Here is an 18,903-nt window from a genome sequence, read left to right as displayed (position 1 = left end):
TCAGTGATGGTTAGATGATGCCATAAAGATGTTTTAGCTTTCTAATGAGGAAGGGCAGGAAGTGCAGCATAAGGCAAAAACAAATGGTAGAACAGGATGTATCACTTTAAATTGCAAATAAAAATATTATTCATGAATGTTTCTTTACATAAAATTCTGAAGCTCTTAAACAGAATGCTAGCATAATATGCTGGGATGAAATCTTTCAGCGCCTCACTATTTTTTTTTATTTTATTTACAAGAGATTTGGAGGTAAAGGCTGAAATCTCCCTCCCATTTTTAAAAGGATTCCCGCCAATTGATTAAAATGGTATAATTAACTTTCTGCTATTTTCTTCTGTGAGATGTGTTGATCAGGCTTCTGACAAAGGAGCTTACTGCTATAAATTTCCCAATAAAATCAAACAAACATATTGAAAGCAAACATTACAATATCTGTCTGAGAATTCTAAAAACGTAAATGTGGAGATGATGTTTTCCTGAGGCCAATTTCTATAACATTAGAAACATTATACAATTCCAGTTTATAAAAGGGACCCAAAAAGGAAGCTACTGGATTATAGTCTCTTCTAGATAATTGCTGCAAAAGTTAATAAAGACCACATTATCAAGGAAAAGTCAAGGACAGATCTTAAGAATCAATATGGCTTCTGCAAATAAAGTCTGCAAACTTAATATTTAATAAAGTTTTATTTCATCAACACTGTCAAAAGCATGTAGACTAAAGATTTTGTAGTTATTATTAATCTGGATTTTCAAAAAAGCATATGTTTAAAATTCCTCCCAGAACAACTCTTCAGTTACCATATAGCACCGAATTGGAGGTTCTCTACTGGCCAATATTTAGTTGAAGAACATATATAAGTTGAAGAGTTTTAATAAGTAATAATCCCTTCATGTTCTGTTAGAACTAGAAATCATTAATTATTCCATATATGATGGACAGTAAATGACAAGAAGTGGTCCAGGTTTGTTCAGGAAGATTAAAATAAAACTGAAGAAGACTAAAAAAGATTTAAGAAGATTTCATCAAACTGATGGAACAGACATCCGTCTCAACCTTAGTTATGAATAAAAAGGTCAAAGTAATGTTTTGTTTTGATTTGCAACATGATGAACAGAATATAAAAGCAAAATAACCTTATTTAATTAAATTAACTAGGAACCTGAAATTGGGTAATAAACAGCTGTTAAACCTTTGTTGTGAAGTTAATATGTTTAAAACAGGGGATTAAAAAGTGATGTATTTTTACTTCTCATATTCATTTTTAATAAATAGATTTGTCAAGGTTTTATATTGTAGTCTTGTTTTTTTGTTTTATTCCTTTGCTTTTATTTTTGTTGTTATTTTATACTGTATTGGGGTCATTGGTAGAAAACTGAGTTAGCTGTCCAAGAAATAGATCTTGACACTATAGTTTATGGCTTGATGAAACTGTTCATTGGATGTGATTGCTGTGCAAAATGCAACTTCCATGTTGGAAGTTCTTAAGACAGGAATTGAAAATAGATCAATAGATAAAATAGTATTTTAAACTGATTGCTGCCTCTCAAATGATTGTATTATATTATGCAGCTTGAAAAGACTGCATAATTAAAATGATAAAGAGGATATGAGTAATGATTTGGGAGCAATGAGTCCAGTTTCCCCCCCAAAAAAACAATGAGCACAATTTGGGAGACATTTTACATTAGGGAAAAAAGCACCCCTGAATAAGATGAGGAGTGGTATTTGATTATAAAATTATATATTAATTGGGGTTTTTTTTCCTCTCCAGCTGAGTCAAAGAGGTGCCCATTTTTTTTAAAGAAAATTATCAGCCTATTCCATAGCAGATTCAGTATGTCACATTCTGTTATTTTAGTTTCTGAACAGGATCTTTAAAAAGAATAACAAGCTTAGTTTTTTTTAATTCTATAAGAGTAGATAGATTCCCCCCCAATCTCCAGCACTTTCACTTCGTATAAATAACAAATAGCTGGTCTGTGCAATATTAGATTTCTTCTAAAAATGTATACTTCAGAACAGAAATTCATTAAAACATTAATTGCAAACTACTTGGCTCTGCAGGATAGATTTTTGTATTTTTCTGCGGGATTGGGGGGGGGGGGGTAGTACAGCTGAGAAAGGGCAAACATCTAATATTGGTGTAGAAAATTATATTTTCCTCAAATTCTTTTACCAAGAAGAATTTGCCTGTAATTATCTGTACCTGCTCACACATATATAGTTCCTAAATTAGAAAGAGAAATTGACTGAGAAAGACATGTAACAATCTGAGTGAAAATCAGTGAGAATGATATCTATAGAAATAGTTATTCATTCTATGCATATCTTCAAGTAATTGTTGACTATTTAATTATCAGGCCATTGTAAAAACTTGAAATAATAGCCAGTGCTAACCTACTGATTTTGCAGCTTGAATTTCAATGGAGTTCATCTGGCATCCGCTGGGCAGTTCAGTGATTTCTTGGGCAGCATGGGACCAGCACAGTTTGTGGGTCGCCAGACCTTGGCCACTACCTCCATGGGTAAGAAACAAAAAAAAATATTTTTGTCTGAATGTAAGTATTCATTTAGCCTAATCTATCTCTGTGGTGCTTTAGAAAGAATTGGCTAGATCAGGGGTGTCAAACTCAAGGCCCGTGGGCTAGATTTGGCCCACAGGGTGCTTAGATCTGGCCTACGGGGCCGGCCTGGAAATAGCAAAGGACTGACCTGCAGTGCCTCTGCTAGTGAAAATGGGTCATGGAGTGGCTGCCTGTTCTCCCTGTGCCCCATTTTCAGCCTGGACAGCCTCCTGCAGCCTCCTGCCAGCCAAAATGGGACTCAGGAGGACTGCGCGCAGCCCCCCTCGTGCCCCGTTTTGGCCGGCAGGATGCTGCAGGAGACGTCCTTCCCAACTGTGGTCCATCCTGTCTCCTCCCCTCCCCCCCAGCCGGCCCGTGGAGGACAACTACAATGCTGATCCTCAAAGAAATCCAGTTTGACACCCTGGGCTAGATGAATCCATATCACAAGAGGTCAGGGAAGACAACAGGCAGAGATATGGAGAAAAAGAGGAAAGGAATAAGTCCTAATTTCAGTAATATACTTTGCCTTAGCAGTTAAAAGGATAAAGAGATTAAAAGGTTTTCCAATGTTCATAAGGAAGCAACCAGTGCAATTGAGACGGACAGTTTAAATTGAAGGAAAAACAGATGAAAAGGTTTAAACTATATTCTCTTCAACTTAGTGATCTGCAGCAGTAATCTTTTGTTCCCCGAATGCTGTAACATTCTGTTTATTAAAGCAGACCCATTTCCTTCCTAGCTTGAAACACTTCCTTACATATAAGATGGCTAAGGGGTCCAGGCCATCCTTTTCTCTGTCATCACAGGCCCTTAATAATGGGCATGGCATTGCAATTGGAACCTTGCTCATATTGTGTATGGATGCAAGGTGGAATAACCTCTGTCACAATGCCAGGACCACCATCTTATCGATTTTGCCGCTCTATCCACACTATAGATATCTTCGGGTGACCAACTTACGTGGTAATCTGTATTAGTTTAAAAAGAGCTATGCCCTACTCTGTAGAGTTGTCTATTACCATACTTTACATATTTAGAAATGTTGTTCTATTACAACATATCTAATTATGCTATGAAGTTCGGGAGGGATGGAGGGAAGATAGAAGGAAAGAAAGAAGAAAAACGAATCTTCTGCAGAACAATCCCTGTAGCTGCAAGCAATTCTTTGTAACCCTGTCCCAAAAATGGGCAAGGATTCCTGAAATTAGCTGAAGCAAGGAGGCAAAACAGAATGATTAGCAGTGTTTTGGAGTATTTCTTGAGGAAAAGGTCAAAGAGAAACAGATGGAAAAAGTGCAAGCATGTTCTTTCTGGGCAGATGGTCTCTTCCCCCCCCCTCTCTTTTCCTTGTTGATTCAGATAATATCTTTAATTGTAGCTGTTTTTTCCCATCTTATTTGCACTATTGCCACTGTAGTATTGTTAGAGGAAATGTAGCAGTTAAGATGCTGCCCCGTAGATCAAAACAACTCAGCTTCACGTGACCATAGAGCTCACAGAGTGATTTGGGGGGGGGGAGGGGGGGCTGGTTCTTCTTTCACAGCCTAACCTATCTCAAAAGGTTGATATTAAATAAAATCATGGGGAACCCTCCATGCAAACTGTCCTGAACTGTCCTGTTAGTAAAATAAACAGCAATTGTATTTAAACTTACATGCTATCCCATAGTGCTTTACAGCACTCTGTTTACAAGGTAAGCATTATTTGCATACTGCCCCCAATGATCTGGGTCCTCATTTTACTGACCTTAGAAGGATGGAAAGCTGAGTCAACCTTGAGCCCCGTCAGGATCAAACTCCAGGCTGTGGGCAGAGCTGCACCACCAGGGCTCCAATAAACAAGCACAAATTTAAAAAATGAGGATTTGGGTCTCACATGAATACTCCTTCCTCATGGTGTATTTAGTGCTAAATTGCTGAGGTGATGGGTGAACACAAAATGTCTGGAAGGAAGTGTTTGGAAAAGCTATCTCTAAATGTTGCAATTTCTCTTAGATATAATCAATGCTCAATAGACCCTGTATATTTAAAAGCCTTTTAAATGTAAAGAACCTGTTGAATATTGCTCTTTTCTATGGGATATTGGGATTAAACATTAAGACTATTTGGTTTTTAATTTACACCTTGCTTGGTGCACAGGAGATGTGGAAATTGGATTGCAAGAACGAAATGGACAACTGGAAGTGGATATTATTCAAGCCCGAGGATTGACCGCAAAGCCTGGGTCTAAAACCCTTCCAGGTACTATATTTCAATCTCAGTTCTTTCTTCCTTTTAATAAAATGTTGTTTCCTCACTGTTGTTACAAAATGCTGGACAATAGCTGCACCCTTGTTGTTGTTAGTAGAAGCTGCTTGATTCTAGAATGAATAATCAGTAAGGACAGGTGATTTTACAGCAATTTATTTCTCTGTACAGTGCACCTAAGTGTTTTAGTGATAGCTGAATGATTTGAAGTCCTTCTGTGAGATATTTTCAGAGATGGATAAACACTTTTAAAGATGTTTAAAATAAAACCCACACCTTTTGAAAAGTTGCAATCCATTGTAAAATATTCCCAGACCCAAGCAAGTCTAGATTAAGGCTTGAAATATTTTGCCAATATTCTATTTTCACCAGCTAGTTTTTTCCTGCCAATCCACTCCCAAAAAGTGCCCCTTCATCTTTCCTTAATATTGTGCAGGGTATAAACTGGGGACTAATCTGAGAAGACATTGGCCAATTTTGATTGGCCAATTTTGCCAGTGACAATTTACCTGAACAATTCCTGGATTTGGAGTGATGTTCCTAAGCATTCAAGAACTGATATGGCTGGATAGGCAGGAATGTTAGCTACTCTACTAGGTAACGTGACTGCATGGAGTAAGCAATCTATTAGGGCAGTGATCCCCAACCTTTTTGACGCCGCGGCCCGGTACCGGCATCAGCTGGGCGCCGCGGCCCGGTACCGGCATCAACTGGGCGCCGCCATCTTTTTGATGAAAAAGTGCTTCCGGTGACCTCACCGGAAGCACTTTTCGTCAAAAAGATGGCGGCGCTAGTAGCTCCGGTGAGCTTTTTCGGGTAGAAATGGCTTTCACCCGGAAAAGCTCACCGAGCGCTGAGCGCCGCCATCTTTTTGATGAAAAAGTGCTTCCGGTGAGCTTACTACCGGAAAAGCTCACCGGAAGCACTTTTTACCAAAAAAAGATGGCGGCGCCCAGCAACCAGCGGCCCGGTAAGACTTGTTCCGCGGACTGGTACCGGTCCGCGGACCGGCGGTTGGGGACCCCTGTATTAGGGTACCGTTTTGCTTGCAAAAGGGATGAAGAAAGGTATGAGAAAGGGAAGATCAAACCATTTTGTTATTCTCCTTATACGGTAGTTCCCACATTTTTGCATTTCTGTTTCAAGACATTGAGGATTATTATTGCAAAATGATGGGCCATGAGCAAGAATAGTTCACCAATTGTTAAAACCTAGTAAGAATGGTTGGTTCCATGTCATTGGTTAACTTTATTATAAAGTCTGTTATAGAGATAAAAAGGTGTGTGCAAGATAGTGAGAAAAACTCTTCCAACCATTGCTAAGAATTGGACTTTTCATTATAATTGTGAACTGTCATTGTAGCTGTAAATAAATCAAGCTATCGCTATGGGAAATCAATTGCACTCCATGTAACACAATTTAATTACACAGGAGTGGTCTTATGATGTGTGATCCATAGCAGAAACACAGTACACAAAGATTAAAGTGTATCTCGTTTCCCTCCCTGCTATGATTGGAACAAAAATTCATCCCTTTATGCAACTAGGAACTCTAGGAAGAAAACCCCCTTCTTACTTTTCTTACTGGGAAACTTAATTTTCACAAGGTCTCTAGCTATGAGAATGGAATGAAATTTTTGTTCCAATAAGAAGAAATAAGATGTTCTGTCTCCATGCACTGCTTTCCCAGTAAAGACTGAACACACATATATATTTGCATATCTACTAGCAAGCCAATGCAATTCACAAAGATGAATGTTAATTCTACTGAATTGACTAATGTTGATCACTGTATGAGGAGTTGTATTTTGCACCAACTGCAACTTCTGAGTTGCCTTCTTAGAAGGCAGGCAGCTTAACTGGGAGATGAGTCACTGTTTTCTGCACTTCGTGGTTGAGGAAAATTTGCAACTGACCAAACAGCCAGAGCTGGCTGAAAGTTCCCTGGCCACAGATCCCAACTTGCTGCTCTACTGAAGCAGTGAAACCAGAAGAACCCTCAGTTTGTACATCAACTTCTTCAGATAAACACAATTCCATCAAGAGTAATAAATGAAGCAAATACGGCCCAGAAGGCATTTGTATAAACAGTAACATTGTCTTAATGGGAGTCAGTTTCAGTTTGCTCACCCTCATCCAATCCTCACAATCTTAAGGTACTAGATCAGGGCAACCATCAAGCGAAGTTCAAACTAAAATCTTTAAGTAAAGCTCAGCTTCCGTTGAGTTTCTTGTTAGCAATGCAGAAATGGTTGCCACTGCCTTTTTGTAAAATATATTTTGACTTTTCAGCCTAGCTTACCGCCTTGGTATTTCCTTGAGATTCAAGTAGTAGTCAGTTTTGATCTTGCACAGATCAGTTAAGCCAAGTATTAGCCTTTGCTGAGACACACAAGTGAAGAAACTTTCTTTTTTAAACTTCTTAAAAATAAAGCCAGTAACTATACAGGTAACTCTTTCCACAAAACAACTTCCTGCCTGTGAAAAAAGCCACATGAGCTTCATGGGTGGATTTTTTTAAAACAAAAAAAATCAGCTTTGAACTTACCATGCTTTTCTTCCAGCGGCATACATCAAGGCCTATCTCCTAGAAAATGGGGTTTGCATTGCAAAGAAGAAAACTAAAGTGGCTCGCAAATCTTTAGACCCCCTGTACAATCAAGTGTTACTTTTCCCAGAGAGCCCGCAAGGCAAAGTACTTCAGGTAAGGTGCAGTTTGTTCACTTTATTTATATTCCACCTTTCTATTGAAATTGCTTTCAAGACACAATAAAAACTAGATAGAATAACATTATGATCAAAACTCTTGTGGGAAGAAATATCTATCTGGTTCAGTTCCAATCCAGGAGGAAGGCACTGGAAATAAAATGGAGGCTGGAGGCTGGCTGGAAAGAGGGTCCATTTATTGATAAAGCAAAAACACCAAGCACTTGTGATTCTGGGCAGCTGACAAAATGGAGTTGAGTGTGGGGTTTTATACCTTCTTTGGGCTTTGCACTTGAGTTTCCTGTTCCTGTGCAAGAACATGTAGTCTATTGGCTGCTGCCAGATTCAAATGGGGTCATGTAGGGCTATGTAGAGGTCATAGCTGGCTCTATAGGCAAAAGAGGAAATGCAAATCCTAGGTGTGTGTCTGAGTTCCCAGGTTTGGTTGAAGTTTGGACTGCTCTGAGGGTGATGCAATTCCTATTGTGGTTTAATGGCTTTCATTCTGTTTTGGCTATTGGGTGAGAGTATTTGCTTATGAATGGAGCTATCTGGATACTTCTTTCAATAAGCTCTTTATCTCTTAAGTGCTGACATCTGCTATGGGCTATTAAGAAAAGATGGGGGCTGCTGTCTGCCTCTAAAACATATTTCTCCATTTCTCATTTAGGAAAATATAATATTCTGACTTTTTAAAATATTCCTCAAAATATTTCATTCTCCTAGGAGAGGGTAGGTGCTGACTTTCTACACTCTTTAAATGAAATGAAAACCATACCAATGGAGGGAGGAGGCGGGGAAGAAGGTACCAAAATCTAATTAAGGAGCAAGAGAGCTTCAAAAGCCCAATGAAATGTGTTTACTTGCTGGCAAAAAGTCTGGAGAGTGCACACAAGAGTGCTGCTGCAATGTTTACACAACATCAGCAAACCAGCTTCTATCTGGCTCTTCTGCAGAGTGAAACTAATATTTTCCTGCTGCAATGTTGTGCTTGTTTGAAATGGTATAGCAGAGAGCTTCCTTCTATCCTTCCTCCTGCCTGCAGAGATCCTCTAAAAGAGATGCTATTCTGAAGGCTTTGTACTTCCACTTAATAATCCCGCCAAAAGAAGTAGAAGTAAATTTGATCAAACTTTTCTGTTTCTCCTCAGCAGAACAAAAAAAAAAAAAAAGATCTTAGAATCACAGGCTGCTTCCTGCCACTCCAGTGAAAACATTGTTGAGGGGGAAAAAATATTGCTACAGGATTCTGAGCAGCCACCTTAGAATGTTCTCAATGTTCTCAGCATTTCAAGTCAATAGAATAAACATATAATCACAATTGGTTTATAAACAGCTTTTGAGAGTTTGAGAAGTGAAAATATTAGTCATGTCAAGTACTTGAAATCAAAGCTACATTTCCCTCCTTTTGCAGAGAATTTCTGAAACCATCTCTGGTATTTCTGACAAATATACTCCCAGCTTGTTTATTTTATTTGATGTATATTGCTAACAGTATGTAAAAGTAACGTTGGGCAACTTAAAGGAACATGAAAAAACTAAAAATAAAACAAAACACATTCTACAAAGGTACGGCATTGGAATGTTAAAAACAAACAGAGTAATGAAATAGAAATAACAACAATAATAGAAGCAACTGAGGCTAACCAAATCTTGGTCCCACAAATCTCATTCAAGGGTCTTAAACTCTGTATGGATTCATCCCATGTTCTGATGCAATTTTCAGGGGGAAAGTCAGAGATTTTAGGGCCTTGTGAAAAGAGACATCTTGATCTATTCCAGAGCTTAGGGAAAAATAGGTTTACAAGAGTCATTCAAAGGCAGTTCAAACTTTTGGTGGACTGCTATTGTGTACAGCAGGCAATGGGACAGAAAATATGTATTTCCTAGGATCCGTTTGAAAATGTTACTGGATGAATGGGACTCAAAGCATGCCTGATGGGTCTTACAGAATGGGCAGAAAGAGTGGAGAAAGGCAGTCCCTTGGACAGCCAGGCCCTATAGTATGAAGGCCATGTACTGTACATATGTCATATAACCAATACTTGAAGAAATCAATGACCAGGGAAGTCATATACTTCCCATAATCAGCAGTCTTGCTGCAAAATTCGGGGGCCAGCTGGACTTTCTAAACAATATTCAAAGATACAACCCAGCCCTGTAGTTAAGGATGGTGGAGGTATAATCAAATCAGTAACAGTTACTAGCCTGAAACATATTGAAATATTTATAGACCTTCATTTATTTATATTTATGAATGACACAGTCCCCAATGATTCTAGATGGTATACAAAATGTAATTTTCAAAAACATTGTTCAGTGTAGCTGATAAAAGAATAAACCTCTACCAACTGGCTTGAGTAATTCATATGCCTTAAAAGGGGGGGGGGGATATAATAATGAACCATTCCCCACTGCTTTCCATAATTAGGAATCGTTCCTTTACTCAACTGTACTCTAATTTGTTTTTCTGGTTGTAATAAAAAATGACAAAAAGTGGAAGGAACCATAGCTCAATATGTAGTCACTTTCATACAGGAGGTCTTCAGTACATTATAATTAGAGAAAAAAATGGGTCAGATAGTAAGAGACAGTGAGACCCCCAGCTAGCTATTGTAAGTAAGAATAAACAATGTTGGGGCTTGGAGGATCAAAAAATATAATGTAGATTAAAAGAGATGTCTATATTCCTATAGCTAGGCTGTTAGAAATGCTAATGCTATGTCAAAAGTAGAAATGCAGGAGACAAACCAATAGGTTTTTCCATCTTGGCAATACTGGAACACCTGGTGTCAACTTCCTCTGATATTTTGCTCAAGTTTCTCCTTTTGATGTTGATTAGATCACAGTGTGTGACAAAGTTTGTCAAAAGAAAAAAAAATCCTATATTAAAAATCTCTCAGGATCCATCATTTGTGTTCCTGGATCAAACTCAATCCATATCCTTTTTGTTCCCAAGGTGATTGTCTGGGGAAACTACGGGCGTATGGAACGCAAGTACTTCATGGGTGTTGCTCGGGTCCTCTTGGAAGAACTGGATTTGTCCACTCTGGCAGTTGGTTGGTATAAGCTTTTCCCAACCTCTTCGATGGTGGATCCTACTACTGCTCCCCTCCTGCGCCAGTCCTCACAACTTTCCCTGGAGAGTACAGTAGGACCTTGTTGTGACAGATCTTAATGAGCAAGGAAGTACTAAGGGTACTGATTCTATTTTTAAGATCATGATCTCAAGGTTTTGTTTGCCTGAACGCTGTCCTCAAGTGCATTGCATCTTCAATCAGTCCCTGGGGGAGTCTGAAGGTGAGGATAGCCAAGTAACCTTGATGAAATCAAAATGGAGGCCACTGACCTTTCTCCATCCAAGTAGGAGGAGCTGTGGGGCACAAGTCCTAATTATGAAATGATGCTGATAAGACACACTTTTCGGTTTTTCATTTATTCACTGTCATCTGCACACCTTCAGATCAATGTAACATCTTGAAATGTTGCAACCATTTATTTTCATTGGGGAAGATGTTCTTTTTTAATACTATTTTACAAATTTGAAAATAAAATGAACTTTGGCTATTCTTAATTATTCAAAGCAAACATCTGACCTAAATAACAGCAGTTTCAGGGAAACTTTACGGGGTTTGTAAATGTTCTTTTTCCTTTTAAAGAGTGGGGAGGAGGGAGAAAGAACTGCAACTATTTCTTAGAGCAAGTTGCATTTAAGGTACAAGTACCATTGCTATATTTTTTTAATACTGTGCCAAATTACCAGCAGTGTCTTCTACTACTATAGGACTTAGGTCAACAATACTGCTGAAGAATTATTTTGTGGGAAGAACTAGAAAAGATTCTAGGTCAATCAGTTGCAACACAGAACATAGCAAACCACTTAACTGGAACACTGCGCAAAAATTACAAATTGGAAAATTTGTAGAGATTAGATTTATTATTGGATATGAACATTGTCAGCACACAAAGACACACACCATACCTTACCTCAGCTTTTGCTGTGCTTCTTCTCGTTGTGTCTTCTTATTCCCATATTCTAGCCATGCTTTGGATTTTTAGTGCATATCTTTTGATGTAGAATAGGGTTTGGTTTCAAGGACAATAATTTATTCCACTCTTGCAAGTAAAATTACAATATAAAGGTTTGCTTTATTTAAGGGACTGCACTAAGATACAAGAAGATGACATTCCATTTATCATCTGAGAGATATGTGCAAAGGGTCTTGGGAAGCTACATTTAACAGAAGGACATTTTATTTGATCCAGTGTTGAGAGGCAACCTGGGGGAAGAAGAGGAAGAGTTGGATTTTTTCATAGTTCAGTTGCAGGAAGTAGTAAAGGCATTTTCACAAGTGACTCTAAAAGCATTATGAGGTATTTGAAGTTATTTGTGTTCATATGTGAATTATTATAATGCACTTTTGAATTAATGAGCGCAGGGAATAATTAAAATTGGCATTTTGGCTTTCATGTGGCTTTGTATGCTTGTACATATAGCTAATCTATGAGTGAACATGTCCTACTCGTATTATATTCTTGATTCGTCCATGCATCATTATACAATTGTACATGTTCCAGAAGCAGCAAATAAGGATATGGCTTCTACTGTGCTAGATATACTGATCTACATCTAGCATAACGAGAATGTTTACTTTTTAGCAGAGTTAACTTTAAATCACCTTCAGTTTGCAGATGGAATAATGACTTTCTAACAAAAGTCACTTGTGAAAATGCTCCAGTTATTGCAGATTACCTTTGGGAGAATTTGAAACCTCTAAGAATAATAATAATGTAAATATTTTAAATTAGCCAATAAAAAGGTTAGCTATATATACACATATATAATATACAGCTAGACAATGATTATCAACAACAGTTGGTGGTGGATAATTTAATCACTATCCTAGATTACCTGGGCATTGTTCTAAATGAAGGCAGTAGAATTGCCTCTCCAATCTGGTCCTCACCAAATGTTTAGATTACTTGGCCCTAAATTCCCAGCCAGCATGAAGGATGTCCATATTTGGCTGGGAATTCTGGGATTTATACCCCAACACATCTAGAAAGTAACATTCATAAGAAGACTGCATTAGAGACAGCTGTTTAAAATGGTGTTTCATGCCAGGATTAGAAATTCTATCTAGATGTTATCATATATTCCTTTTAGTTTCTACTCTAATGATTGCTATGTTTTCTCTGTTAGAATGGCAACAGTTGTCTTCATTTCACAATTCAAGATTCCAAATTATGTATTAATATTTTGGAGCCATTTGAAAATGGCTTCCTAACCTGTTATTACAGCAGAAAGTAGTAATCAGGGGACACACACACAAAAAAAAGCATGGCTAAAGCATGACTATAGGGATACCCATGGAATGAAATCTAGACAGTTGTATGTTATATGTAGCATTTTAATGGTTTGTAAAATAGCAATCAAATGTTGATTGCAAAATCAATAGGTCAAGTATGAACTCTGCTAGAAATAATCTAATATAGATAATAGAATACAAGAATGATATTAATTTTAAGCATTTACTATCATAAAACCTCCAGAGTTTCAGTCTGATTGTCTAAATCTATTTTATTTATGTGCTTTCCAGAGAATTTCTTTCAACATTCATATCAGAGAATTTCTGTGTATAGACTGAAAAAAGATAGTTGCAGTATAGACGCTGGTCAAATTATGTTATGACTCTTTAAGTTTATTTTTAAAAACCTTATACTTCAAGTTGGTATATAGTCATATTTATGTATAGTAATTATTAGGCAATATTGTACAATATCTGTATGAATTAGAATAGTTTAGGTTAGATTTAATAGTTGGTAGCCAATCTAACTATCTTGCTGTTTAGAAGAATTATAGGAAACTGATGCATTTCAGGATTGGGAACTGAAGGGCAGATGTTTGTGTTTTATAAATTTAAAAAATGTTTTGGTTATTCAAACTTATAACTTTGATCGTATTTCATATGTGTTCTGCAATCAGCTGCCAATTTTTACCGCAAATTTAAATATTCTTTTTTTCTTATATTCCCGGGATAATTGTCAACAAAATAAAACAGGCAACAAAAGCTACATCAGAAAAAAAAAACAAGGATTCCAGTAAGAGATTCTATTAAATATAGCAAAATAGAAAATTAACATGATTAAAATTCACTTCTTAATAGATTAAAGCCCTAGAAGCATAAAAAGAGCCTTGCATGCCTAGGGCAAAAACCATTGCTAAAAAGTTGAATGGGATAAAGATGATGAAATTTTCAGTTAGTTCTCATCCTCTGAGAAATTCTGCCTAAAGCAGTCTTGATTGAGAAGTATACATTATGGCATATGATTTAATATATGTAAATGTACACCCTGCATTTTGAAATAGGCAATGAAATATAAAGTTAACTTATACATTTGTGGTTTAAATATTTATTTACTGCAATATACAGCTATCTGACTTGGAAGGTTGCGAACAACAATTAATATGCAAACTTGTACAGGAAAGTATGAAAAGTAGTAGAATACCAGCTGCATTGAAATATTTCTGTTAATTCAAGCTCATTTCAGTCCCAACATGAAGTCCTGGTGCATGTACGACATGTGGAAAATGGGAGGGGAAGAGGTACTTGTAGCCTTTTAAATTTATGGAAATTATTTAGCCTTCTCATTCCTAGCATTCAGAACAAAAGGCTTTCCCTGAATATGGCTATATTATGGGAATGGTATTATTAATACCATTCCCATAATATAACAAAACATAATATAACAAAACTGTGTCATCAGAGGGAATTAGCAATGCTCATGGTTGCAAGAGTCCAGCAATTATCATAAATGAAAAGGGAGGTATATAGGTTTGATATGAAAATAACCACTTCCAAGCCCTACCTACATGCCTACCTTAAAAAAGATCTTGTTCTTTTTTGGCATCAGAATTAAGTTATATTTTTAGGTGCAGTTTTTCTTCACCCTGTATACATCTGATAAAAGATGAGCAATTATTCTTTTTAAAACTGAGAGATCCAAAGATGGTATAGAAAATTGCAAGAGAATAAAGACAGGATTTCTCTTCCATCTTCCTAAAGGTAGAAAAGGAGAAACTAAGATTTGTTAAGAGTGAAAAGATCTGCCCATAATAGTATTCATGGCACAGGATATACCCAGATTCAGAATTGAAATCTGTTTTTGAAAGAGGAAACTGAATCCGGGTTTCCAGTGCCTGAGAGTATCTGATTATTCTTTCTCGATAAGTAGAATTTATTTTGAAGATGAGAGATAAAACAAAATCCAGTAGTTCAACCCATTTCTAGCTCTGTGGTGAGAGTTCTGAAGAAAGAACAGAACAAATCACGAATGGTTTTATTATATATATAAAAACGCCTTTTTAATGTTTCTAATACTGGATCTCTTCTAAATGTACTGTTTAAAAAGTAGTCATAAATTAATGTATAGAATGAAATTCTGTAGATGTTGAGGCATTAAGAATCTCAATGTAAGCATGTATAGTAGAAACCATCTTAGATAGCAGGTCAACTTTTTAATGAAATACATTCTAAGTTTATTACAGGCTGTTTGACACTGGAGAAATATGTTCTTTAAAAACAAAAATGCTGTATTTTTTTTTTACAGAAGCTATAATTTAATCTTTTTTTAAACAGAAAATGTTTTGTGCTCTTGGTATAATATTGTTTTTTCTTGTCCATAGAAACATTTTTAAAACCTACTAGAAATAAATGGGTTACCAGATCATAGTAACTGATTTGTCCATTAAAACAGAACTTCAGCACAACTAATAAATTAACTTTGAAAGACTTTATTGATTTAATATTAGATACAGTATATTATAATTTAAACCTTTTAGTCTGGAAATGCAGAAATATGTAAATAGCTACCAGGAAATCTTCCTGTAGAAATTTCACTTGAAATTATAATTTAATAATATTAATATTGTGTAAGAATATTTGCAATTCTTTATTAAATCACTGCTAACAATCTTAAGAACTAAGCCTTTCTTGAAGGAATTGATGTTGTAATTTGAAGCTGAGGGAGAAAAAAGAGACTTACTTTGCTAATTGTCCTAATCCTATATCCCTATAAACAAAATAAAAGAGTCTTTTATAATAAGTTTAAATAGTCTTACAAGCAATAATATCTTATTTTTTGGTGTGTATTGATTGTGATGTAGAAATGGCAGTACATGAATAGAATCTACAATTACATTCTTTTGGGATTTCAGCTCTGGAATAGCCATATTAATCACCGTCCTTTAAGTGTGTTTTTGGTAATGCTCTGCCAATGGTCTAATTCTCAATTTACTTGTACAAGCAAATCCTTTCACTGACCATCACATTTGTGTAAGTTGATTTTCATAATACAGGGTTCAATATAAAATTTACAGATGTGTCAGATTTTCTAGTTTTGGGATCATTTAACATTTGTTGTTGTTATTCCAGGCTTTGCCACTGCCAAAATGTAAACTCTGAATTTTATAGTAGCACTGCCCCCTCTAATGGCCTCTTTGGCAAATGTTCCTCACTGAAAGAAATAAGTTGCAGTGCATTATTTTTCCTTGGCTGTATTCTAATATTTCTAACATGACATCAAAGCAGAGAAATACACGCACCTTTATAAAACCGCAAGGATGAATCAACAGCCAAACTGCAAAAGTTTATTGATAATGATTGCTGGGAACTTTTATCTAAGGCTTCTGCCTGATGACAGCTGTAGAATCTACTTTGCTGTTAAATAGCATCCAAAAAACCAAATCAGCCCAATTTACAAAATAAATATTCTGTTCCATCCAGTGCTAAATAAAAGTGCTGAAATGCAAGGAGAAGGCAGAAAAAATGAGCAGGCAAAACCCCATTGAAAATATATTTTACTTTCTTGTGCTAAAATTTAGCTCAAATAGCCCTGTTTTTGGCAATCCAAGGAAAATTAAATACCTTTGTGCTGATTAATTTAATCACCAGCTACATTTAGCGTGCCAAATTTAAAATAGCTGTCAGGGAACCATTCTTCTCAGGCCAGATCTGTTTTGTTACTTCCATCTGCCAAACTCAGAGCCCAAACACAACGGTAAATTATTTTCTCTAGAGAAGTCCACCACTCTAATGCCAAGGTCTTCCGTAAGAAGTCACATTATGTATACTGGTGTTTCTCAACCCTGGCAACTTTAAGATGTGCAAACTTCAACTTCCTGAATTCTCAAATCAACTAACTTAATAAGCCTTGACTACTTTGATTATTTTAGTGTTTTAAGTTAATGTGTAAGAAGTGGTATATTAAATAAATAAAAACTGTATTTGTTTTCTTTATATGATCTGAGGGAAAGCTTGTGGAATTCCTATGTAGTAAATGAGAGTATTAGGTCATCTAGTTTGGAAAAAAACCCTCTCCAATATTTCTGAGAAGGGCACAAGAGGTATCTTTTAAAAATTAGAAAAACTAGTGATTAACCTGGAATTGCTTATGCACAAAGCAAGTTTAAGCCAGAGCATATTTATTTGGTAAAATAACATGCCCAGAGCCAAAGTTAACTACTAGGAACGACTTGAAGCCATTTGATATATCTTGCATTTATCTCACAATGAAATTTTCAGGGGTGCTGCTTTTATGAACGTCCTAAAGCTGATCAATATATATTGGACAACTTTCCCAAAAAACCCACGTTGCTCAGCCCCTATTGTCTTGTAATTATGTGATTTCCCTCCTTCTGCTTTTTCTCCCCCCAAATAAACATTAAGTATGATTACATAGCCAAGGGCTCCAAAAGAATAATAAACTCATATAGGTAAGCACCTTCGTTTCATGTGAGGCTTGATTAAGTCCAGCCTATTCTGCTCTGTACACAATAATTCTAGGTACGAAGATAGTCAATATATACTATGTAGAAGCGTGGAAAAGAATGAGATATTGGCAGTCATCTACCTTCCTGCTCAAGGCAGGGTATCTCATGTCCATTGCCATGCTTAGCTGGTGTTAGAATTAATAACCAGCACATGAGAATTCAGTTTGAGTAAATAAATAGATTTGGTTTGCTTTATTGCCAATTTGCAACTGCAGCACACAGCACAAGCTCTCCCCCAAAAGACCAAAGCACTAACTTCTACTAATGAATACTATTAAAAGTTTTACTAAGGTGCATGAATTTCCCTGGTTGGAATTTTCTGTGGCAGATTGTTCTGCACACAATCGCAATGCTGTACATGTGGCAAAGTGTGATTTCACACATAGTGTCTGGCATCTTCATGTTGGATACTGTCTTTTGTCTTTAAGGGAAGATTCTGGTATACTGTTTTCTTCATTAATTTTATCTGGAAAATACACAATGGTTGGGTAATTTACAATTAAGTGTTAAGCTAAAGAAATTGTTGAAAATAATAATAATAAAATAATAAAAATCTTCCTTCATTTTTTTAAAAAAACGAATCTGAGGCTTTTATTGAATGCATGCTTTTTATCACATTGCATTGGAATTAAGGACACATTTTCCTTGTTCAGGAAAGAAATGAAGTAGAGAGAACATGCCCAATTTGCACCATACGTATTAGGTTCACTGCTTATGACGATTTGAAATATGCTCACTTATTGCTGATTCCATTTAGGTTTAACTGTTGTAAAGTGCATTTTTATATTTTAAATGAAAGTGTTGTATAATATCATTATAACCTGTCCAGAAGTCTGTCCAAAAGGACTTCTAACCCAGATTATTATTGCTGCCATTATCCTGGACATTTTCCAGGTTTAAAAGGTATGTTCTCTCAACATTAGTTGGAGGAAAGTGGGAGCAGGAACTCTAACATATAAAACAAAAGAAATGTTGGAATTAAGTGAGATATTAGATGAGATCAATTCAAAAAATCACCTTAATTGAATGGGGTGCTCAGGTTTTTCCTGTGAACTTTCTAATGGGTTGCAATGTTCTCATAAATATTATATAATATACTGACTAGGTAACATATACATGTTTATAAACAAATAAGATGTACGAATGAAGGAGAATATACACGTCCCAGGATAATATTGCAGGATCCAATCTGGGTCTGTTACTGGGGCCAGAGGTTTTGTCTTCTGAGCTTTCAGACTCGTGCTGGAGCTCATCTTCAGGGAACTTAGAAGTTTCTTGAAGGTGGGTTTTAGCACAAGTCCGAAAATTCAGAAGGCAAAACCTCTGGTCTAGGTAACCAAACCAGATTGGATACTACAAATAAGGTGTACATTGGTATTGCTTTCTGGAAATGTATTCGTTTCATAACCATCTTCAGAAGCAACAGACCCAATAACCAAACATTTGCATTCCCTGAGAAACAGCAAGAAAAAAAAAAGATAATTGTGTCTAGTACTGCAAACACAAGAATCTGAGATGGGGTGTGAAGCCAAAGTGGTATTTAAAT

General features: G+C 36.4%; 1 protein-coding gene across 2 annotated transcripts in view; it reads left to right on the top strand.

Annotated features, from left to right (window-relative positions):
• RIMS4 (regulating synaptic membrane exocytosis 4) overlaps window positions 1-17,934 on the top strand; it is a 108,776-nt gene extending 90,842 nt beyond the window's left edge. For both annotated transcript variants that reach the window (XM_026664878.2, XM_026664877.2), the window contains exons 3-6: window positions 2,420-2,532; window positions 4,713-4,814; window positions 7,384-7,523; window positions 10,485-17,934. In XM_026664878.2, the coding sequence (XP_026520663.1) occupies window positions 2,420-2,532; window positions 4,713-4,814; window positions 7,384-7,523; window positions 10,485-10,703 (574 nt within the window). In that variant the 3' untranslated portion in view covers window positions 10,704-17,934. The remainder of the gene's footprint in view (window positions 1-2,419; window positions 2,533-4,712; window positions 4,815-7,383; window positions 7,524-10,484) is intronic.
• The last annotated feature ends 969 nt before the right edge of the window (window positions 17,935-18,903 follow it).

Source organism: Notechis scutatus, chromosome 3 (assembly GCF_049901735.1).
Source record: "Notechis scutatus isolate UNSWTSFEM ecotype Mainland chromosome 3, rNotScu1.2, whole genome shotgun sequence".
In the NCBI taxonomy this organism is placed as follows: Eukaryota; Metazoa; Chordata; class Lepidosauria; order Squamata; family Elapidae; genus Notechis; species Notechis scutatus.
The sequence above is the reverse complement of the archived record's forward strand: the minus strand, read 5'-3'. Positions and strand labels throughout refer to the sequence as shown.